This window comes from Narcine bancroftii, chromosome 5, assembly GCF_036971445.1.
Source record: "Narcine bancroftii isolate sNarBan1 chromosome 5, sNarBan1.hap1, whole genome shotgun sequence".
Lineage (NCBI taxonomy): Eukaryota > Metazoa > Chordata > Chondrichthyes > Torpediniformes > Narcinidae > Narcine > Narcine bancroftii.
The window spans coordinates 17,484,004-17,498,794 of record NC_091473.1 but is presented as its reverse complement, the minus strand read 5'-3'; the positions used below and the strand labels follow the sequence as shown (position 1 = coordinate 17,498,794).

Genomic DNA, 14,791 nt, shown 5'->3' with positions numbered 1-14,791 from the left:
TCAACACACAATGTTCAGGGCCCCTGCACTTCCCACATTGCAGCGGGCTTTTCAAATTGCAGTAATTTGAGTCTGGCGCTTATTCTCCTCTGTCGGTTCATTGGTTAATAAGGCAGCTCTCTGAATGGTGAGCTCGCTCACCAAATTAATCTCCAATCACAAGGCTCGCATTGCATTCCTCCAAAAGGTATAAGGGCGACTGCGAGTCTAGCTTCTCGTTGTCGGCAGTGAAGTGGTAATGAGTGATTGAACCCTGGTCCCCCCCCTTCCCCCCATCCAAGCCCAAGCCTTGCTCGTCCCCCCCTTCCCCCCCAGACTACTTGGCTGCTGTGCTCAAGTATCTGGCGGCTGAAATTCTCGAACTGGCCGGGGCATCACTTCCGCAACGACGAGGAACCCAATAAACTGCTGTCGACTATCCAGGCAGGCTGTGTTCGCCAAGAAAACCGGCGCAGAAGGTGAATTCAGTGACACGTTGGCTCTCTTTAGAGCCATTCAGTGCCTGGAAGAGCTGACTGGGCGAGGGAGAACACGGCGAAAGAGCTGCAGGAAAGTTTCACAATAGATACACACAAGGGAGTTTCTGGGAAAATGGGGTGAGGAGCCGAATTTCAGCCAGACATCCCCCCCCCCCCCCCCCCCCCAGAAACGCTGGAAAATCGAACCCCAGTCCAGATCCAATAACTCCGCCAAACCACATTTTCCAGGGTAACTCAACCAGCCAGAACCATGAACAGGCTTAAAAACAAGTGTTTCAACACGGTCACGGGGAAACGACCTATTTTGGGGATAAACTGACGCAAAGTCAAGCGCTCAAGCTCGGGACTCCCCTGTCAGACGGGTGGATCCCCCGCAGTCGGGGTTGAACCTTGTTTAGCAGTCAGAAACCGGGAAGGTCTCATTCAATGGATTACAAGGTTTGCAATGGATCAACCCCGGACCGGACACAAGCAGTGACAACTGCAGTCTTACATAAAGCTCCGCCATCCCAGCAAAAGCCGGGGAGCACGAACGGGAAGGCACAGCTCTTTCCTCTGCCGGGCTAGTGGCTCTGAAAAGAGCCTTTTGTCGTGCCTGGTGTCGAGGCCGGGTTCAGGCGCGCTCCCCGCGGATGCGGCGGGCCAGCTGGATGTCCTTGGGCATGATGGTGACGCGCTTGGCGTGGATGGCGCACAGGTTGGTGTCCTCGAAGAGCCCCACCAGGTAAGCCTCGCTGGACTCCTGCAGGGCCATGACGGCCGAGCTCTGGAAGCGCAGGTCCGTCTTGAAGTCCTGGGCGATCTCCCGCACCAGGCGCTGGAAGGGCAGTTTGCGGATGAGCAGCTCGGTGGATTTCTGGTAGCGCCGGATCTCCCGCAGAGCCACGGTGCCGGGTCGGTAGCGATGGGGCTTCTTCACGCCGCCCGTGGCGGGAGCGCTCTTGCGCGCCGCTTTCGTGGCCAGCTGCTTACGGGGAGCTTTCCCGCCGGTCGATTTGCGCGCCGTCTGCTTAGTTCGGGCCATTCTACTTCAACGCGAAGAGCACGGTGTGAGACGGCTAAAGCCGGTTCCACTTATAAAGTGTGGGTGAAGCTCCGCCCCCGCCTCTGGGTCATCGTTTTCCAGCGTTTTGATTGGCGGGTAGATCTGCAGTGGATGGGGGACGGGGAAAATATCTGGGCTCGGGCTTCAGCCAATGGAGAGAAGGCTGGCTGAGTGTGATTGGCCGCTGTTTATTTTCAAATCGCCCGCCAATCGTCTGAACGGTTTCTTATCATTCAGATGATATTAAATCGCGCTATTTTTCTCCTTGCACCACCGTGTCTGTCAATGGGCTGTGGATTGATTGACCCACTGCCGCAGGCCGGAGAAAAGCGACTGACCCCGGGAGGAGGGACTGCCTTAATGGTTGAGAGAGCGGAGATCGCTTTGAGGAAGCTCGTCTGCAGATCATCCTCACTCTAAATCTCCGTATGGGAATGGGCTCGAAAAGCTGCACGAGAGAAGAGTGGCTGAATCACAATGAATTGCATTTTAATCCCGGGTCACTGCTCCTTTCGTGAGGGGGGTTGGGTGGCTCTTAAAAGAGCCTTTTTGTTTTATGTTCGGGAGAAAGGACGGAGTTCCTCTTCAGCCGCCGAAGCCATAGAGAGTGCGGCCCTGGCGTTTCAGAGCGTACACCACGTCCATGGCGGTGACCGTCTTGCGCTTGGCGTGCTCGGTGTAGGTGACGGCATCCCTGATCACGTTCTCCAGGAAAACCTTCAGCACCCCGCGGGTCTCCTCGTAGATCAAGCCCGAGATCCGCTTGACCCCGCCCCGCCGAGCCAGGCGGCGGATGGCGGGTTTGGTGATGCCCTGGATGTTATCACGGAGCACTTTACGGTGCCGCTTGGCTCCGCCTTTGCCCAGACCTTTACCGCCTTTCCCCCGGCCAGACATAGCCCTGCTTTCGTGAAGCCGCTACTGCTCAGTGACGGCCCGACGCGGCTGCCGTTCCCTTTATACACAGCACGCGGACCTGCGCGAGGTACGCGCTTTGAAGGGGAGGAGACAGTCAGAGTGACAGACAGGGCAGGGAGCATCCTCTCGTCTTCCACCTCCGTCCCGTTTCCTGCCACCAAGAGGCGCAGAACGTCAGGGGACACGCATCGTTTTACATTTTTAAATGTAATATCCAATCGAAAGCTTGAAATAAGCGCCTTCCCGCTAAACTAAAACCGTCAATAATAAGGAGGAGCAGGAATCGGCCGTTCGGCCCGTCGATACTGTCCGCCATTCAATAAGTGGTGACCTGGACTCAGCACCACTTCCCACCACCCTGAGCTCCCCTCTTTTTCAGAAATCTGAGTCCTGTATCTATTGAATGAAGCAGCCCGTCCAGCTTCACTGGGCAGAGAAGTCCGCAGGTTTGCTCTCCTCGGTGAGAAGGTCTGAAATCGACTCCCCGGATCTGGAGTTGCAGCCTTCGTCCGTTTCCCCCTCGGAGCCTGCCCCCTGTCCCCCCCCCCCCCCCCCCCCGACCGTCTCGTGCACTCCCGTCCCCAGGAACCTGCCTGAAGGAATGGTCCTTGAGCTTCGACTGGAACCGAACACAGCCCGACACCGAGTGAGGCTGCGTCCGGACATCGTGCTCTCTGGGTTTTGTTTGGGTCACTGCGGACCGGTCGGGTGCAGAGAATGGGGCGAGGTGACCGGGGATCGCGGGGTTGAACGGCAGTGGCGGATTGGGACTGAGTGGGCGCTGAAGGCTAGGGCAACCCCCGCGCACTCCCTGCCCCCTCCGGGCTCCCACGGCTTCAGCGCCTCCACAGTCAATGGGAGGCGCCTGCTCTCGACTGACTGCGCCTGCGCGGGTGGAGCCGGTGGTGACCGTTGCCAGGGTGACGCGCCCGGTGCGCGTACGATCCTCCGTCGGGACTCGTGGGGCCGCAGTAGTCATAGTGTGGTCGCGGACCCAATCAGCAGCTACCTGGCCATCAATGCTCGCGGTCGCGGACCCAATCAGCAGCTCCCTGTCAATCAATGCTCGCGGTCGCGGACCCAATCAGCAGCTACCTGGCCATCAATGCTCGCGGTCGCGGACCCAATCAGCAGCTACCTGTCAATCAATGCTCGCGGTCGCGGACCCAATCAGCAGCTACCTGGCCATCAATGCTCGCGGTCGCGGACCCAATCAGCAGCTACCTGGCCATCAATGCTCGCGGTCGCGGACCCAATCAGCAGCTCCCTGTCAATCAATGCTCGCGGTCGCGGACCCAATCAGCAGCTACCTGGCCATCAATGCTCGCGGTCGCGGACCCAATCAGCAGCTCCCTGGCCATCAATGCTCGCGGTCGCGGACCCAATCAGCAGCTACCTGTCAATCAATGCTCGCGGTCGCGGACCCAATCAGCAGCTACCTGGCCATCAATGCTCGCGGTCGCGGACCCAATCAGCAGCTACCTGGCCATCAATGCTCGCGGTCGCGGACCCAATCAGCAGCTACCTGTCAATCAATGCTCGCGGTCGCGGACCCAATCAGCAGCTACCTGGCCATCAATGCTCGCGGTCGCGGACCCAATCAGCAGCTACCTGGCCATCAATGCTCGCGGTCGCGGACCCAATCAGCAGCTCCCTGTCAATCAATGCTCGCGGTCGCGGACCCAATCAGCAGCTCCCTGGCCATCAATGCTCGCGGTCGCGGACGCAGTCATCAATGGTTATGCATTGGCAAGAAGCGCTTGAGCTGAAACATGAGGTCTGTCCTCCTGCAGCGGAGCTGGGCTTATCGTGCATGCAGCGCCAGCGCCGCTCACGGAAAAGTTGGGGACAACTGATTCAATTGGACTCTCTGCTACGGGAACGGAGTAAGTGATTGTCACATTTGTGGCCCGAAATGTGAAGTTAATAAAACATTAAACACAAGTTTATCAGGTAAACTTCTTAGTGTCTTTTATTCTCCCGTTTCCTTTGTTCTCCTGCTTGTGCTCTTATCTCTCTCTCATACCACGTGACTTCCGGTACATCTCATACATATTCATTATCTCCTTTAATCAGAAATAAACTTTACCTTCACTTACCAATATCCCTCGGAAACATACAAACATCGTAACTAATGGTAATACTATAACTCAACTACATAAAATTTACTTCCTACAGCTCATACATGCACCTTATGATGTAAGATTAAAATACTGTCCCAACGTTCTTATTAAAATTATGGCACAAAGTCTTCGTATCGTTTGGGCGCTTTCCGGTTTCGTTTCGGCCTGCCTGCGATATTGTCGTCGCTTCTCGGTTGTTCACTCTCAGCGTCGGAAATACTGCTCGCCACGGCTTCGGGTGTTTCTGGCGTTCTAGTCACTTCATCAGGAGTGCTGGTAACTGCCTCTGGAACATCATCAGGTCTCTCAGTTTCAGCATCTTTCAACCTCTTCGCTCGATGTATCTCTGGACTGGTACCTTTTTACACTTGATACATTTCTCTTATACAGGACTCCAGTCGGAGACTTGACTGTCACCATACTGCCACTTCTCGATACGACAGTATAGGGTTGATGGTAATAAGGTGTGTCTAGCTTACCACCAGTTTCATGCCTCACTAGAACATTATCTCCTGGCATGATGTCTGATTACTTGGCTCCACGTTTCGAATCTGTGTACAGCTTTGCTGCACCTTTCTTTTCAGCATCGTGGTCCCTCATCTCCTGGTCGTCTCGGATTTCCTTTATTTCTGGCATTTTGGTGCGGATTTTTCTCCCAAAAAATGCTTCTGCAGGACTTTTTCCAGTGGTTGCATGAGGCGTTGCTCGATAGACAGCCACATAAGATATCAATGCTTCTCGCCAATTTTGTCCTTCTGCGTGTGCAATCCTCAATCGTTTTTCAATGGACTGATTTTGTCTCTCTACTTCCCCATTGGCTTGCGGCCATTTCGGAGTTTCTTTATGATGGTGGATACCTGTGGTCCTCATGTATTCCGCAAATGTCTCTGAAATGAATTGTGGACCATTGTCAGAGTATAATGTAACAGGTAATCCATATCTTGCGAATATCTCTGCTAAAGCTTGTATTGTTTTTTCAGTGGTTGTGGACTTCAACACCACGTACTCATAGTATCTGCTGTAGTAATCTATCACTACCATAATTGATTCACCCGTCGGTAAAGGCCCAAGAAAATCAACAGCTACGTCGATCCATGGTCCTGTCGGAAGTTGCGTACTCCGGATCGGTTCTGGCGGATTACTCTTACTTGTGATTTGACATCCGTGACAAGTTTTAACAAATCTCTCTGCGTCTTTATCACAACTTGGCCACCATACCTTGGTCCTGAGGTTTTGCTTGGTACCAACAATACCTAGGTGTCCTTCATGCGCTAAGGATACGATCTTCGGTCTCAATCTTTGCGGTATCACCAATCTGCAACCTCTTAATACACACTGTCCGATGCAACAAAGTTCGTCTCTAATGGGAATGTAAGCCTTGTGAGTACACTTGTCCCATTGTCCACTCTGTATGCATTCTCTTACTTCCATGAGTTCTGGATCATGTTCGGATTCTCTCTCGACTTCCTTCGTAGTCACAGCTTTCGGTGTCGCCTGAATAGCTACGAAGCGTACAAAGCTCTCTGTTTCTGTTCCCAATTCTGACTTGGATTGTGGACCTCCATCCTTCACCAATCTGGACAGCGGATCTGCAATGTTTGCTTTCCCTGCAATGTGGATTACTTTATATTTGTAGGGTTGTAATCTGAGTACCCATCTTTTTATTCTGGCACATGGTTTGGATCATGCTGTTTGAATTATGAACAAGAACAGTTTCTGGAAAATGTACTGTACCCAGAATGGTTGAAAGGCGGGGGTATTTCAAGTCAAATTGTGCGTGGCTTGTTGTATAATGTCCCCATGCTTTTGCTGCCCTTGTGCTTCCAGCTGACCCACCTCTCTTGTCCACAATGTTTCCTTTACTCTCATCTTTTCCCTGTTTCATTGGAACAAACCGGTCCAATGCATGTGGTCTCTGAACATCCTCCAGATTTCTGATGAGCTTTTCCCCTAGAATATCTGTTCCCAATTTACTCTCGTGGTAATTAGGCCTTCCTCATTCAATACTTTCCCCTTTTGTCTACTATTCTTGTCCGTAGTTATGATAAAGTTCAGGGAGTTATGGTCACTCTCTCCGAAATACTGTTATCACCTGACTAGATTCCAGCAAGACCTACCTCTCTTTTCGTTGGCTTGTCCACATACTGTGTCAGGAATGCTTCTTGGATATAACTGACATTTTGGGCCCTTCCTCAAGGCAGGAAGTGAAAGGTGGAGAAGGGAGGGAACAAGGGGAGGACGGATGGCTGATTAAAGGGAGGGAGAAAAACTAGAAAAAGGAAGGGGGAGGAAGTGGAGAGCAGGGTAGAAGAAACCAGAAAAGTCGACATTAATGCCATCTGGCTGGAGAGTGTTCAGACCGAAAATAAGTGGTGTTCCTCCAATTAGTGCAGCAACGCATAAGGCCATGGACAGATATGTCCACTGAAATTAAAATGACAGGCTACACAGGTGAGAACATTCCAGTAAAAGGGGGCATATGATGATCATCAAACACAAAGGGCAGCATTGCAAGTCACAACTACTGATTGTAGAGAGTATGGCCAATATTAGGTCTGCGTGTATGTGAAGAGCTCAACTTGGTGAGGTTCATAGGCTGAAGATGAGCACACAACACTCATGGAAGAGTTTGCAGATGTCTTTGAGGGGCTTGGATGTTTACCTTGTGTACAAGATCCATGTAGATGAGACAGTAGCTTCTGTTGTCCATGGATGCAGGGAAGTCCTGTTTCCATTTAGAGACCAATTTAAATAAGAACTAGCAAACATGGAACAGATGAAAGTCATACAGAAAATTGAAGAACCTACAGATTGGGTCATCTCACTGGTCATCGTGCAAAAGAAAAATGGAGCATTGAGTCTGAAGCAAGAGATAAATAAACCAGTCAAGAGAGAAAAGAGACATCACAATTCCCCATCATTCTGCCTGCTAATTGATCCAGAACTCCACTGCTGGACACTTTGACGGACATGCTGAGTGGGAGGGTGGATATTATACAAATGAATGGCCGAGATGAGTGTCAGTGGAGAGTCACTTGCGTCATCCCCCGCGGCTACCAACTTGTCTTCCTCACGCCCAGCCCCCGAAACAAATTTAAAAGACAGTAAAAAGTAATTTAATTCCACTCCCTGTCATTTCTTCCAGGGAACCCAGTTTGGGAAACTTTTCTATAGATCAAAGCAGCAAGCAGTAAACTGGTGGAAACACATAGCAGATCAAAAAGGACTATTAAACCACCGGAGACTGAGTGAAAAGAGACTGTCCATGGAACATGGATCTTTTTGTTCTAGGGAAAGATGTGTGTAAATAAGAACTACATTTGGCAGCATGCAACGTGCATGTTTGGGCAGAAATAGTATATGACAGGAGTTGCAGTCATTATCGCTGGAAATCGGTTGAAGCAGCTCAAGTAAAATAAAGTAGGTTAAGGGTTAACCCCATGTAAAGTCATTCTTGAAAAAACAAGCATAATACTGTGTAACTATTGTTCCTGTGCAGAACTTCATTCCCTGCATCTGGAACCCTGACTCCTCGGCAGAATAGCATTTTATGTGCTGTGAAACCCAGGCTCCTGTGCAATAACACATTCCCTACACTGGTTCCAAATCAATACTACATTCCTCATGTTGTGTAACTGCTAAGCTGGACATCATTCCCTGTGCTGTGTAATGCAGGTGTTGTTCTCTGTACTGTATAATGCAGGCCTCTGGGAATAACTATGTTCCCTTTGCTGTGTAACCCTGACTCCTGAGTAGCACTGATTTCCCTTCCCTTGTAACACTGGCTCCTGGGCACCGCCACATTCCCTGTATAGTACCACCTGTGCCCAAGGATACATGGCACAGGGAATGTCATACCGCCAGTGACCAGGAAAAACAGCACGGGGAATATAGTACCACCTGTGCCTAAGGATACACAGCACCGGGAATTATAGCCTTGCTAGTGCTCAGGGATATACAACACAGGGAATGAGGTACCCAGGGAATCACAGAAAATGTAGTACCATCTGTGCCCAGGGATACATGGCAGGGGAAATATATCCTTGAGCACTGGCAGTATTACATTCCCTGTGCCGTGTATCCCTGGGCACTGGCGGTACTACATTCCCCGTGCTGTGTATCCTGGGTACTTCTTTGGCTTGGCTTCGCGGACGAAGATTCACGGAGGGGGCAAAAGGTCCACGTCAGCTGCAGGCCCGTCCGTGGCTGACCAGTCCGATGCGGGACAGGCAGACACGATTGCAGCGGTTGCAAGGGAAAATTGGTTGGTTGGGGTTGGGTGTTGGGTTTTTCCTCCTTTGCCTTTTGTCAGTGAGGTGGGCTCTGCGGTCTTCTTCAAAGGAGGCTGCTGCCCGCCAAACTGTGAGGCGCCAAGATGCACGGTTTGAGGCGTTATCAGCCCACTGGCGGTGGTCAATGTGGCAGGCACCAAGAGATTTCTTTAGGCAGTCCTTGTACCTTTTCTTTGGTGCACCTCTGTCACGGTGGCCAGTGGAGAGCTCGCCATATAATACGATCTTGGGAAGGCGATGGTCCTCCATTCTGGAGACGTGACCCATCCAGCGCAGCTGGATCTTCAGCAGCGTGGACTCGATGCTGTCGACCTCTGCCATCTCGAGTACCTCGACGTTAGGGGTATGAGCGCTCCAATGGATGTTGAGGATGGAGCGGAGACAACGCTGGTGGAAGCGTTCTAGGAGCCGTAGGTGGTGCCGGTAGAGGACCCATGATTCGGAGCCGAACAGGAGTGTGGGTATGACAACGGCTCTGTATACGCTTATCTTTGTGAGGTTTTTCAGTTGGTTGTTTTTCCAGACTCTTTTGTGTAGTCTTCCAAAGGCGCTATTTGCCTTGGCGAGTCTGTTGTCTATCTCATTGTCGATCTTTGCATCTGATGAAATGGTGCAGCCGAGATAGGTAAACTGGTTGACCGTTTTGAGTTTTGTGTGCCCGATGGAGATGTGGGGGGGCTGGTAGTCATGGTGGGGAGCTGGCTGATGGAGGACCTCAGTTTTCTTCAGGCTGACTTCCAGGCCAAACATTTTGGCAGTTTCCGCAAAGCAGGACGTCAAGCGCTGAAGAGCTGGCTCTGAATGGGCAACTAGGTACTGGTGGTATATTCCTGAGCACTGGCAAGGCTATAATTCCCAGTACTGTGTATCCCTAGGCACAGGTGGTATTATATTCCCCGTGCTATGTATCCTGGTCACTGGTGGTATGACATTCCCTGTGCCGTGTATCACTGGGCATTGGCGGTACGACATTCCCTGTGTGGTATATTCCTGAGCACTACGCAAGGCTATAATTCCCAGTGCTGTGTATCCCTCGGCACAGGTGGTACTATATTCCCTGTGCTGTGTATCCCTGGGCACTGGTTGTACTATATTCCCTGTGCTGTGTATCCTGGTCACTGGCAGTATGACATTCCCTTCGCTGTGTATCCCTGAGCACTGGCAAGACTATAATTCCCTGTGCTGTGTATCCCTAGGCACTGGTGGTACTACATTTCCCCTGCCATGTATTCCTGGGCACAGGCAGTACTACATTTCTCCTGCCATGTATCCCTGGGCACAGGCAGTATTACATTCTCTGTGGTGTGTATCCCTGGGTACTGGCGGTACTACATTCCCTGTGCTGTGTATCCCTGGGCACTAGCAGTATGACAGTTCCTGTGCTGTGTATCACTGGGCACTGACTGCACTAAATTCCCTGTGCTGTGTATCCTTGAGCACTGGCAAGACTATAATTCTCGTGCCATGTATCCCTGGGTACCCACGGTACAACATTTCCTGTGCTGTGTATCTATGGGCACTGGCGGTACTACCTTCAAAGTGCTGTGTATCCCTGAGCCATACTACGCTCCCCGTGCTGTGTATCCCTGGCAGTACTAGTCTCCCCGTGCTGTATATCCCTGGCCACTGGCAGTACTACATTCCCAGTGCTGCGTATCCTTGGCCACTGGCGATACTACATTCCCCGTGCTGTGTATCCCTGGCCACTGGCGGTTCTACATTCCCCGTGCTGTCTATCCCTGGCCACTAGCGGTACTATATTCCCTGATAATGGCGGTACTACATTCCCTGCGTTGTGTATCCATGGCTACTGGCTGTACTATATTCCCTGTGCTGTGTATCCCTGGCCACTGGCGGTACTACATTCCCTGACACTGGCGGAATTACATTCCCTGTGTTGTGTATCCATGGCTACTGGCTGCACTATGTTCCCTGTGCTGTGTATCCCTGGCCACTGGCGGTACTACATTCCCTGACACTGGCGGTACTACATTCCCTGACACTGGCAGTACTACATTCCCTGACACTGGCGGTACTACATTCCCTGTCACTGGCGGTACTACATTCCCTGACACTGGCAGTACTACATTCCCTGACACTGGCGGTACTACATTCCCTGTCACTGGCGGTACTACATTCCCTGACACTGGCAGTACTACATTCCCTGCGTTGTGTATCCATGGCTACTGGCTGTACTACATTCCCTGGGCTGTATATCCCTGTCCACTGGCAGTACTATGCCGTGTATCCCTGGGCAGTGCTACGCTCCCCGTGCCGTGTATCCATGGGCAGTGCTACGCTCCCCGTGGCGTGTATCCTTGGGCAGTGCTACGCTCCCCGTGCCGTGTATCCCTGGGCAGTGCTATGCTCCCACTGCTGTGCATCGCTGAACGGTACTGCACTCCCCGTGCCATGTATCCCTGAGCAGTACTACACTCCCCGTGCCGTGTATCACTGAGCAGTAATACATTCCCTGTGTATCCCAGGGATCTCGGGAAGGACTGTGTTTCCTTTGCTGGGCAACCATTGACCCAGGGCAGGACTGTATTAGCTGTTCTGTTTAACACTGACTCCTGTGCAGTAATTCATTCTCCATGCTGTGTAACCTTGTCACCTGGGCAATGTCACATTCAACATGTTGTGTAACTCTAGCATATAGTCAGTACTGCATTCCCTGTGCTGTTTAACTCTGGCTATTGAAACAGACTGCATTCTCTGTGTAAATCTGATTCCTGAGCAGTACTATATTTCCTGGACAGTGCTATGTTCGCTGTGCTGTGTAACTCTGGCCTCCTTCACTGTGTCCTCTGTCTAACTTTGTCTCTTGTACAGGACCGCATCCTCTGTATTGCGTAAAGCCAATTCCCTCTTCTTGTTGTGTCATGCTATCTCCAGAGTGGTACTGCATTCACTGTGCTATGTAACACTGCCTTCTGATTATTTCTGCATGCCCTGTGCAGTGTGTCCCAGGTTCCTGGGTGGGCTGCATTTTCTGAGCTGTGTAACCCAAGCTCGTGTTTATTTTCACTGTTTCACGCCCAGCAGCTGCACACACCACACGTTTAAGGCAAGTATTTCCTTGACGTTCCATTTATTTTCAGAAATTCTCCACTGTTTTATTCAAAAGCAGAAGACAGACTGTGCTCTTAGAAGATTGGAATGGAGGCTAAAACAACACTAGTCCTCTTTTTGCAGATCACCAAGTTTCAAGTCACAGGGTGTCCCAGTCTGCTTCCACCTGTGACTGCTTAAAACGGCAACTCATTTTTCTCCTTCAACCTATCGTCACTCTGGCCTTTAAGCCATCCTGGTCTTTGGCCCAGTTTTCAGTTTGGCAGTCCTTCCCAATCACTTGTCTCTGCATCAGATCCCAAGACATTAGAGGGAGCATTTTAAAGTACACCTTTAGGAATTATTTTGTTCATAGTGTGACGACATCTTCACCACTGCTGCGTGGGGCTTTAGACATACAACACAGTAACAGGCCCTAGCAGCTCACGAGCTCAAGGCCCCTAAATACACCAATTAACCTACAACCCTTGTACATTTTCGAACAGTGAACGGAAACCATGACACCCAGGGGAAACCCATGCAGAGACAGGAAGAATGTAGCAACTCCTTACAGATTTGAACCTGGGTCACTGGTGCTGTAATAGCGTTGCGCTAACCGTGCATGTTCTATCAGTGAAAACCAGTGTGTTGAACTTGAACAATTCTTGGAATGCTGGACATTATAGTGACTGCAAACAACCCCAAAGGTTCTTAGTCTGATATGGTCAACTAAAAATTATCTTGAGCTGTCAGAAAATGTCAGTAGATCATAGTGGTCTCGATGTAGTACTGAAGGATCAGTCAGTTAAGGATGTCTGGTTGTGGGAGGTGCCGTGGCTTCTATAGCACAGACGCACTGAACATGGCTTCAATCCATCTGAGAAACAAACGTGAACAACAGCAGTTAGTCACGTGGGACCTGGGTTGAGAATAACAAAAAGTCCAAAGCCAGACCAGTCTCAGCTCCGTGGGGTCAACTCAGAGCATGGGTCCAGGTGACACTGAATAGCACAAGGAGAGGTAGACCATGCACCTTTTCACATTGATAGGACAGGGGTATTGTGGATTAGTACTTCCAAGTTCCTGGGAGTGCACATGTCAGAAGACCCCTCCTTGAGCCAGTACATCGAGGCAACCTTGAAGAAGGCACACTGAGACCTCTACTTTCTTAGAGGTCTGAAGTTATTTGGCGTGTCATTGAATGCTCTATCAAATTTGTACTGACAGGTTGCATCACAGCCTGATTTGGGAATTTGACTGCTAGGGAACACATAGTGCTCCTTAAGGTAGAAAACCTAGCCATGTCCATCATGGGCCCTGACTTCCCATCCATTGAAAGCATCTAGGTGAGGCACTGACTCAAGAGGACAGCCAACATCATAAAGGACCCCCATCACCCTGGACACATCCTCTTCTCACTGTTACCTTCAGGGAGAAGGTATGGAAGCTAAAGACCAGCACCTTCAGGTTCAAGAACAGCGATCAGGCTCTTGAACTTCCCCTTGTTACATAGGAACATAGGAAGTAGGAATAGGAGTAGGCCAAAAATGACCCATCGAGCCTGCTCCGCCATTCATTAAGATCATGGCTGATCTAATTTATGACCTAACTCCACTACCTGCCTTCTCCCCAGATCCCCTAATTCCTCTATCATGTAACAATTTATCTAACCGAATTTTAAATATGTCTAATGAAGCAGCCTCAACCACTTCCCTGGATAGAGAATTCCAAACATTCACTACTCTCTGGGCAAAACTATTTTTTCTTATCTCTGTCCTAAATCTACTCCCCTGAATCTTGAGACTGTGTCCTCTCGTTTTAGTTTCCCCGGCCAGCTCAAAAAACCTTCCTACATCTATCCTATCCATTCCCTTCATAATCCTATATGTTTCTATAAGATCTCCTCTCATTCTTCTGAACTCGAGTGAATACAATCCTAGACGATTTAATCTTTCATCATAAGTCAACCCCTTCATCCCAGGGATCAACCTCGTAAACCTGCTCTGGACCGTCTCCAAAGCCAGTATATCCTTCCTCAAATATGGAGACCAGAAATGGACACAGTACTCCAGGTGCGGTCTCACCAGTACCTTATACAGTTGCAACATTACCTCCCTACTCCTGAATTCAATTCCTCTAGCGATGAAGGCCAACATTCCATTTCCCTTCTTAATAACCTGCTGCACCTGCAACCTAACGTTTTGCAATTCATGCACAAGCACTCCCAAGTCCCTCTGAACAACAGCATGCTGTAGTTTTTCACCCTTTAAATAATATTCAGCTCTTTTATTTTTCTTGCCAAAGTGGATAACATTGTACTCCATCTGCCAGACCTTTGCCCACTCATCCAGCTTAACTCTATCTCCCTGCAAACTCTCCACATCCTCATTACAATTTGCTCTTCACTCAATTTGGTGTCATCCGCAAACTTGGCTACACCACATTTTGTCCGCTCCTCCAAGTCATCAATGTAAATGATGAACAGTTGTGGGCCTAGCACCGACCCCTATGGCACCCCACTTACCACTCTGCCAACCTGAAAAACTCCCACTTACCCTGACTCTCTGCTTCCTGTCAGACAACCAATTTTCGATCCATGCCAATATACTTCCCCGGACTCCATTTTCCTGTAACTTACTGATAAGTCTCTTGTGCGGCACCTTATCAAACGCTTTCTGGAAATCCAAATATACAACATCAACCTGTTCCCCTCTATCCACCGCAGCCATTATATCCTCAAAGAATCCTAACAAGTTTGTCAAACAAGATCTTCCCTTTCTAAAACCATGCTGCGTCTGCCTGATTGAACCCTTACGTTTCAAAAGTTTCACTATTTCTTCTTTAATGACGGCTTCAAGCATTTTTCCAACTACAGACATCAAG

The 14,791-nt window shown here is 50.2% G+C and overlaps 3 protein-coding genes across 3 annotated transcripts in view; all 3 read right to left on the bottom strand.

Moving 5' to 3' along the window:
• Nucleotides 1–303: 303 nt before the first annotated feature.
• LOC138763175 (histone H3-like) lies at nt 304–1,915 on the bottom strand. The gene has a single exon (XM_069936911.1). The coding sequence runs from the start codon at nt 1,501–1,503 to the stop codon at nt 1,093–1,095; it is 411 nt and encodes a 136-aa protein (XP_069793012.1). The 5' UTR covers nt 1,504–1,915; the 3' UTR covers nt 304–1,092.
• Nucleotides 1,916–1,996: 81 nt separating this feature from the next.
• On the bottom strand, nt 1,997–2,976 carry LOC138763177 (histone H4). Its single transcript, XM_069936912.1, has one exon. The coding sequence runs from the start codon at nt 2,419–2,421 to the stop codon at nt 2,110–2,112; it is 312 nt and encodes a 103-aa protein (XP_069793013.1). The 5' UTR covers nt 2,422–2,976; the 3' UTR covers nt 1,997–2,109.
• An 8,955-nt stretch (nt 2,977–11,931) lies between these two features.
• LOC138765278 (uncharacterized) overlaps nt 11,932–14,791 on the bottom strand; it is a 131,997-nt gene continuing 129,137 nt past the window's right edge. Inside the window, exon 22 of the mRNA XM_069942328.1 lies at nt 11,932–12,785. Coding sequence (XP_069798429.1) covers nt 12,749–12,785 — 37 coding nt within the window. The 3' untranslated portion in view covers nt 11,932–12,748. The remainder of the gene's footprint in view (nt 12,786–14,791) is intronic.

Excerpts from the sequence above, each read along its gene's own strand:
- LOC138763177 (XM_069936912.1), bottom strand. The coding sequence starts at position 2,421 with ATGTCTGGCCGGGGGAAAGGCGGTAAAGGTCTGGGCAAAGGCGGAGCC.
- LOC138763175 (XM_069936911.1), bottom strand. The coding sequence starts at position 1,503 with ATGGCCCGAACTAAGCAGACGGCGCGCAAATCGACCGGCGGGAAAGCT.